At 39.6% G+C, this 9,426-nt stretch overlaps 1 protein-coding gene across 1 annotated transcript; it reads right to left on the bottom strand.

Annotated features, from left to right (window-relative positions):
- Window positions 1–110: 110 nt before the first annotated feature.
- LOC308396679 (sphingosine-1-phosphate phosphatase 1-like) lies at window positions 111–9,098 on the bottom strand. Its single transcript, XM_080882185.1, has 3 exons — window positions 8,076–9,098; window positions 3,710–3,799; window positions 111–2,537 (listed from the first exon to the last, which is right to left on the bottom strand). Exons 1-3 carry the CDS (start codon window positions 8,760–8,762, stop codon window positions 1,986–1,988), a joined length of 1,329 nt encoding a protein of 442 aa, XP_080738311.1. The 5' UTR covers window positions 8,763–9,098; the 3' UTR covers window positions 111–1,985.
- Between the last annotated feature and the right edge of the window lie 328 nt (window positions 9,099–9,426).

A 9,426-nucleotide genomic window follows, 5' to 3' on the forward strand; every position in this document is an offset into this window, starting at 1 on the left:
ATTCTTTTATTTATTTATTATTTTTCCTGAGAGATGATGTCTTGAGAGCCTTCAAAGTAATTTCAACAGAAATCTAAGATTTTACAGTCTCTAAGTGCATATGTCTTCTTTTTTGTCCATTTGGCCACAATATTTACAATATTAAAAAACACAACACACTAGCATAAAAATCCCAGATGCACTAAATGGTTTCCATCAATTTTCTTAACCGCTTATCCAGATCCATGTTTTGGCCATCACTGGGTGAGAGATGGGGTACATTGTGGACAGGTCTCCCATCTATGTTGTGAGTGGCTTCACCTGAATTTATTTATAATACAACAAAATAAAATACTCTTTTTTTCTTTTTAAAATATTTTATTTTTTATTGTCTCCAAATGTTTTAAATATACACAGGTATCAGACAACAAGAGAAAAAAAAAAAAAATGGGAGAACTGATGGAAATAGCAGATCTATAAATAGCCCTACATGTTCTGATATAAGTCGGGCATTGATATTCGGACTGATTATTAAAACAACACAAGAAATTACAAACAGTTACAACAATCAGACAACTTTTAGGGTCTAAGGTTTTGCAGACTGCGAGAGTAAGGAGAACTGAAACGTCTCTGGCATTCAGAGCAATAAAGTATGAATAATATATTCCTTTGTTTCCCAATACAACCATTCATCAAATACAATGATAAAATAATTTATCAAAAATATTGTTTTTCATTAATTCTCTACTATCAATCGACTTAACCTAAATTTGGGCCAAAGTTACACAGGACAACGCTGAATATGGAAATGTAGAAAAATAGTGATGACATATACGACCCACTAAAAGGTAAAGAGTCCTCCGTATTTACATACAGATCATTAAATGTCCTGAAGCCTGGAAGCTTAAATACTTACAGTATTTTTCATCGCTTTGATTTACAGATTCATATTTTGGTTTAATTTCAAAGAGTCAAACTCTCCAAAAAAAAAAAAAAAAAAAAGTTATATTTGAACAATAGATTCCACAATGATGAATATGAGCATCATTACAGTACTTTATATTTAAGTAGCTCCAGTTAACACTTAAATGTGTTGAGCACAGGTGGATCTTAAAGGATAAGGCAGGTGATATCCCATCCATTTAATAATTCAACAAATCCCCCAAAAAGATCAAAACCAAAAGACATTACTTTTAAACTCCTCCAGAGCATGGCTGCCAGCTCATAAACTTAAGCCAGTGGGTTTTGCAGTTTTTAGCAAGTAATTATTCATAAATAATTAATACTTGTGGTTTTGTCTGTATCAGCATGACTGCATACGTGAGCTGTTGTTCTCATGGTAATGAAACGTCACAGCTGAGGGGTGTAGTACAAACAAATTTCCCCATAGCCAGGCTTTCTTTGCCTCTGCTGGCTCAACAAAACCTAAAACCACAATTGGAGATAACAGATATGACAACAGTGGTTCTTATCGTTCTCTGTTAGGCGAGGTTTTCTGAGTGCTAACAAAGAGGGCATTTCACAGGTCACGTGACTCTTCTTCTTCTGCACAAAAGGTTCCCTATGTCTGTTGCCTAGTCGATCAGAGATGTTATCAGATGATAAATTGGTGATGCATGAAGATAACATAAATGACAAGAGATTAATGCTGCAGAAAATGATTAATCTTGGGATTTATCCCAGAGCCATAAAATAAACATTTTAATTCAAGTTAATTATTTTAGTGCTGAGTGAGCCCTCTGAAACTTTCAGCTGCTCGACACGGCACTTTAAACCATTAATATGACTTTGTAGTACACCCCTCTGGCTGGATACACACCGCACTGTCAATCGATTCATTACCGATTCTAGTCTTTTGATGGGATTTAACGATAATGGAAACACATAATACCATAGGACTTATCCTTTAAAACGCCCTTAATCATGCAGAAACAGAGCCTTCCCTTGTGTCAAAACAAGCAGCATGTTCACCATATCAACAGGACATGGCAGTTTGCACACAACAGTTAGGCAAGACCTAAGATCTTAAAGAGGAGAGGCACAAAGCACGCACAACTAAAACCCACAACACTGTAGACGATGTAACGATACGGCAGCTCCACTTTCATTTGCTGTCTCGCCCGTCTTACATCGTCCATGGGCAGCCCAAATAGTCGGCATAAGAAAGGAATAGTCACTGCTTTCATAATCATCCTCGTGACGAGGAGTACGGCGACTCCGATGAAGAAGCGTAGCATGGAGCGCAACACCAAGCTAACGCTGAGTGATGGCAATGTTAGAGGAAACGATGACAGTGGAGGATCCAGCTGGAGGCCCAGCTGATAGTTCACGTGGGAAGCTAAAGCAGCTCCTGCCCCAGTGCCCAGAGCTTGAGCTGTATCGCCCCGAGAGGTGCTCCACGAATCCAGAGAGAAAGCCACAAGTCCGAAGCCCACATGTGATATGACAATCATAAGTGGAGCGTAGCTGCCCATCATGTAGTAGTTGTCAATCTTCCCCAGAATTGGTTGGAAGAAGGCGAGAATAAGGAGGGTGTACAGGAAGCCAGTGATTACCTCCTGAAACACAGGGACATAAATCATTGTAAAGCAGCAAGACAGTTTCGGTAGCATTTAAGGAAAGAGTGCTGACAAAGCATATTTAGGGCTGATGATATATGTTTAATAACAATTAAACTTTTTTTTTTTTTTTTAAAGTAACAGTAGTACACACATCCAATAAACAACCAAATAAAAAATGCTTTGCTGCTACCTGTCCTGTAGGAGGTGCTACAATTACACTTTCCTCCATGAAACATGTCCTTTAAGTTGCAGATTACTCCACAGTCATAAAAAAGTCCAGTTAGGATCAGGTGAGGTGCTGACAGATGAGCAGGTGTTACCATTGGAGGAAGCAGTATCTCCATAGAGCTGCTACCAGGTCACAGGTTTGCAGGTCACAGTATCTAATCTAATCTCAGCGCTTTAATTTGTTTATTGGCTCTGTTAACATCATGTTCCATGAATTATAAATGTCAACTTCATACTTATGTTATAAATCTGTTAATGGGCTTAGCATTGTGTTTTAGTGACAATGCAGAAATGCTAAAATACTGCATCTTCAAATTATATTTAAATAAATCCAGGAAAAAGTAATAACAATTATTACTAAACCCTTCTCAGGATTATTTCTTTTTCCAAATTCCCAAGGTTTCCCTAATTACAATAAATTTTACCTTTTCCCTAAAAAGCCAGCCTGAAAGACCATTAACCAAAGGCCAAGAGATGTTTTTTATCAGAGGTTTCCAAAACCCAGCAGTATGGTACGCAGATTAAAAAGAAAAAAAGAAAAAAGAAAAAAAAGCACTTACTTCCTCTAACTGCTACACGCAACAGGAAATGTATTAAGTAATCAGAAAAAAATGAATTTGATACTAACAATTGGAAAAATAATGTTTTGTTTTCAACTAAAAGTCATCTGACAGCTCCTCTCACTGCAACAGTTGGACCGAAAGTAATTTTAAGTATGCATGCAAGTGATATCTGAGATATGCACGCCACTCGCAGCAGGTATCGTGACAGTGGAAGTTCTCAGAAATGCATTTTGCCTTACCAAAGTTTCATATTGAGGCTACACTAAGACTATAGTATAAGAAGGCAAATGCCTGCAGGCTATAATGGAAGTAAAAGATGCTGAATGAGGATCACCACTGAGAACATTTAATTTCAGGTTAAAAACTGCAGCTGCTAACCAGAACGGAGTGCATCCCCATGTAGACTCGGCTTACACAGACCAGGACACTCCAGCTGAGAGCCACACAGAAGCCCAAGAGGAAAGGATACTATAAGAGAAAACAGAGAATGCATTAAAAAAAGCTGAGAAGATGTCTTAATTGGAACAAAGCCAAGCTACCCAGGATGTTCACCATCAGTGGAAATCACAGCTTTAAAAACTGCTGTGATCAGCAACCTAAAGCATATTGTATTTGAAACTGATGCAAGGGTCACTGAAAACGTGTTGTGAAAACAACTCTGAGTCTCCATTAGTCTGCCCTTTGTCACAGTAGTGCATCAAAAGCTGAATGCTAACATCAGCATGCTCACAATTGCAGCAATGTTGAGACATCTGTTTACCATGATTAGCACCTTACTCAGCGTTTCCTGAGTAACATGACACGACTATCAGCTGAGAATGGCATCACTTGTGTAAACTAAATGTAAACTAAACTATTGGTAGAGTAAACTACGACCTGATTTTATCTGTGTGCGAAAATTCGAGTTAAGCTTGATCAATATTTATCGTGGGTGGACGTGAAAGAGTTACAGATTTCCTGGAAAAAGTTGTTGAGATATTTAATTCAGAACCACAAATGTCAGCTTCACCGTGGTGCAAGACGAAAAAAAAAATTAGCTGCTTCATCCTCTGAACCAATCAGTTGGACTGACTGAAAAACCAACAATCAATTCTAGCAAATATTGGCCTTGGAGATGGCTCTCAGCCTATCAGCAAATAAGAAGCCATTTACCAATGGCAGTGGCCAATGATTATCTCTTGTTCCATATTAGCTTTGGCTAAAGATTTAAAAATAGTGCAAAGAAAAGCTGGAAGTCTTTACACCAGCTGGGTTATTTTCATAAAACCTCTGGCACAAAACGGATAATAAATAACACCAAAAAACAAAAATTAAAACCAAATAGCCGCACTGGCTATCAGCCAAATTGTCATCTATATATTTAGATAACCCTCCCGCCATACTATGACAGCTTTTATGGCGTATATCTTATCTTTTGAAACCTTTTGTAACCACCTTCTCTGAAATTTTTCACCTCTTCCTCTGAAGTCCTGACACTGCAGCAACTTAACACGGAAGAAGGTTCATGCAGTTCAGAGAGCTACATTCATTCAGTTCAAGGCCTGGTTGCAGGTGTACCATCAACACACACTTAATCAGGTACTGAGCGCTTCCTCCCTGGTGCTGACCTTCCTTTCTCTCTCTTTCCATTCTTTTTATCTCTCGGCACAAACCCCCCTTTTATATCCTCTCCCTCTCTGTTCCTTACTTTTGTCTCTGCCATTGCTCAAAGAAACGACACAGGCCAAATTCTTAGGCAGCTCCTGTTTTTGTCTCTGCTGTGTCCACAAAATAGAAATAACAGTTTAAGAAGAGACATAATGGACCCCTGTTATGTTTGCTTCGTGTACTTAGGCTTGTTTTACTGTACCACTGTGAAGGAAAACATAGTGAGGCAAATGAAAGACAGGTGTGAAAAAATGAGGTCTTTCAAATCAAAAAAGAGATTAGGTAAGCATTAACTGTAGTTTTATGATGAATTCACTACTCAAAGTTGCATTTAAGAGTTGTTGCCACCTCTATTTTGGGACAGAGTCCATTTCTTTTTTTGGTCATTTATTGATTAAAAGTTCTCATCACTCAATATAACCCATTCATAGCTTTAGACACATGTTTATCTGTATTCATTGATGCGTTTTAAGTTCAAACCATTTTAACTGACTATGCAGGCAGTGGATCCCTTTTGTTTGGAGCATGAAGGCTGGAAAAAAAATGTTTTGTGTTCTTCGATCTGGTCGAACTGGACTTCCCCGCCCACTTTCCTAGAAAACCGACTCAATCACAGGATACCTTTGACACTTTCTCCTCCCAAAGCGCATTCATTGCTTCCTGCACTTGCTCTGATATTGTGATATTGTTCATTTAAATAAAAACAAAACACAGCTTGGTTCTTTCTCCTTATGTGAACCTCTGTAATCCAGCTGTCAGTCCACTTCTTTAATGTCTTGTTAGGGGCACAAATCAAAGCATAAGCTTGATATATTACAGCTTTTGTTACGATTTGATCTAAGCTGTGCTGTTCTTCATTAAAGACTGGTCACTGAAGACTAACTGGGATTTAAATGGCAGTCCTTCAGTCGGATTGGCCGGCTCTTTGAGACCGAGGGGCCCTGCACAAAATAGTGTATGCTGGGCTTTCTGTTGGTTTGCGCTTTTCAATGTCAAGTTTACATGAAAAGAAAAAACTAAACAAAAAAGAAAACATTTGGACCCCATCTGGGAACTTGGCACCTCTGCCCACCTGTGCCGTGAATTATCAAAGTGTCCTCATATCCTGTGTTAAAGCTAGACCTTTGAAATCTAAGGCAACATGAAGAAGAAAAGCATTTACAATGGTGTTCAAAGAGCATGCCTTGACCTGGAATTCCACATTTACAAATCATTTCTGAAGATAGCATGTTTCACTGAGTAGCATAAAAATTGGAAAAGCTTTGTATTGAGATCGCAGTAAAAGTAAAGCAAGCTAGTATTTGACAGATGCTCTGAAAATATTCCAAAATGAGCATCTGCAACCTTTAGAAATCATTTTTATGGCTGAAATATTACAAAATAAAAAAGTTCACCAAGTGTCACCCTGACACAAAAAGAACTGAAACTGCTAAAAGGCATGCTTACGCAGCATTTCTCTTGCATATCCCGCATATTTTATATTTGAGCAACCAAAAATAAAAATGTTGCCTTTGCAAAGTAGAATCATTAAGAGTGCAATTTACAACAAGGTTTCATAAGTGGCCTGTACTGGATTAAAATTCATTTTTGTTTATCAAATGTCCAAATAAAATAACAGGAAAATATATTAACTTTTTTTTTTAAGTCAACACAGACTCATGTCCTTGAATATATGCAGATTAAACAAGCAGTCACCTGTGTGCAGTCATATCACAAAAGTCTATTCTAAGCCAAAAAGTTCTGCTATACAGCTGAAAGTAACATCTAGTGCACCTGCAAATGCAAACATCCTTTTGTACAGTCCTCCAAAGTCCCAACTGCACAGTGATCAGTGTTGATGACCCTGTGCTTCAGAGTTCACCGGGAATGTGAGAAGTGTGAAAAAAGCATCAAAGAAAACAAAAATACAGTATAAAACATACAGGCAGTGGCTGCAGTGGACATTTTTTTAAATTGTTTTTAACATTTAGTTTCACTTCAGCTCTTTGTATGTTATAGCTTCAATCTTCTCCACGGCTGGCTAGTGGACTGACAACAACACAAACATGAGTAGCCCTAAGACCGGTTGCACCACATATTTTTTTACACTGCCCAATCTGACAAGAAACACTCTTCAGCAGAGAGACAGGCAGTCCAAAAAACTGCCAACTGACTATTTACAGGCTGCCATAGCTGAACAATAATTTCCCCCTTAACAGAATACAGACTTATGTGTTGGTCTTAAATGATAAATTCTGATAAGCTATAGAAATCTCTCTTACTATTTCAGTTTTCTGAAAGATGATTATAATTTTAAAGGATGATCCACTTTGCAGGACCAGCAGATGTATCAAATAGCACTTTGTAGTAAAAACATAAAGCAACACTGGGGATTCAAACTCCAGGGGTGTAACAGTGTGCATACAAAGCATATGCATCCTGTTCAGGCCTGTTCCTGTCCAGAGGAAAGCCATTGTGTGGATTGTGCCTTGAACACTCTGCTATGAAACTGGGACAAGTGGGATCTCTGTTTTTCCACAGACAGTCGGAGAGTACTGGAGTCTCTCTACAACTTTAACTACAGTAATCATAGTTTTATTTGGATTGATCATGCTGACCACCATGCACAATGAAACATTCAACTCCCTAATTGTCCATTCTGGGACAGAAAATACCCCCGCTGGAGACAAAGATCTTTGGGGTTGTGTCCACTGTCAAACTCTAACAAATCAAACAAAAAGTTTTTTGGGTTTTTTTTTTTTTTTTTTTAATTGCATATCTTATAATAGTAAAATATCAAACTGCTGCTACAGACAAACTGAGCCAGTGAAGCTCTGATCTAGTCGCCTATAGGTCAGTGGGGAAAAACTTCTACTGGACACTGTAATTTAGTTGGTTTTTTTTTTTCTTCTGGGGTCTGTCTAGCTATATATTTATTAGTCAAGCTTCTCGGATGAGAGGTGAAACGTCTTCAAGCAACTTAAAGAAGTCCAGACGCTTTTCTTTGCAAGCTCCTTTGACTACGATGACCTGGATGACTGAGAACCTTCACAGACATATATATTTATTACACTTTTTTAATCCGATTAAAGCACCTGGACTGTGTACATATGCTCACCTGCCACCGTCCGTAGGTCAGCATGAAGAGACAGAAAGGCAGGGCCGTGCCCGTCATGGCGTGCGTGGATGGCATGCTGTACTCGGAATTGTAGAAGACCTCCACCTTTACCACAGGAGGAGAGGCCGGTCGGGACCAGCGGATCATGTCCTTGGTGGACTGTCCCACGAACAGGTTCCAGGCCCAGACCACGATGAGTCTCCGGCTGACCAGGGCGTCGATGTTCCATAAGACGAAGGGGAAGAAGATGATGAAGAACATCTCGTTGCCCAGCTCAGTGCCAAACGTGAACAGGTAGAACAGAAACTTGTTGTGGATCAGGAACTCCTGACCGGTATCTCCGGTCAGTGAGTTCCTCCGGAGGGGTTTTGCTATGGTGGTTTCTGAGTCTGCTGCTGCTGATGAGCTATCGGGCCCGGTGGTGTCGTCTCCCAGCATCCCGTTAACTTGCGGCGTGGGACCATCTCCGGCTGCTCCATTTCCAACACCTGCATCTGAGCTCTTTGCACCTTGCTGGACCCGCTTCCTCAGCCCCGGACGGTCCGGCTCAGACACCCCGCTGTCCGGTGCTTTCGGTGCATCCGGAAATGTTCCTTCAACGCCGCAGAAATGTTGAAACCTTGCTACAAGTTCTGGGTCCTGTAGATAATTACATATCTGCACAAACGTCTTTACAAAGTTCGCCATATTTTAAAATAATTTATATCAGTTAGCAAACAGGAGTTAACTCTATTTAGTCATAAAAAGCGAAGTTCATTATCCAGGAAGCTAGACAGAAGTGCAGCTCGGCGGCCGTTGCATTCCTCTCAAACAAAATACCACAAACCGAGCTAGCAGAGCGGCTAGGAACGCCTCTATCTGCTACCTGCAACCAAAGCACCGACCTTGAATGACAGCATGGAAACTCTGGCCCCGAGCATACAAAATCCGTGACAGTTAACCATTACTTTGCAGGGTATGTAACGCGAACTCATACAAACAACAACTAACTGCGTCAGGCCGTTATTCCTCGTTTTGCTAGGATTCTTCATCGTCTGATTTAATGTTGTCAGGCCAATGCACATGTTCAGCTAGCACCCCCTGCTGAACATGTTGCACATTACACATGATCCACATGACTGCAAGACGATGATGATGTGAGGCATCCCGTCTGATGATGACTGATTAAAGAGATACATTAAGACACTTCCTCTGTAGTTTGGTTAGGTTAGATCACACTACTACATGTTGTTTTTTGCGTTCTTTGCATAGCACTAGCTTATATCAAATATTTATTGACACACACCTGTCAGAGATTCATTGTAGGTATGAATAGATTTGAATAGCTTAAGAAATTGATACACAAAAAAGA

Source organism: Rhamphochromis sp. 'chilingali' (genome assembly GCF_963969265.1).
Source record: "Rhamphochromis sp. 'chilingali' genome assembly, chromosome: 5".
NCBI classification, from domain to species: domain Eukaryota; kingdom Metazoa; phylum Chordata; class Actinopteri; order Cichliformes; family Cichlidae; genus Rhamphochromis; species Rhamphochromis sp. 'chilingali'.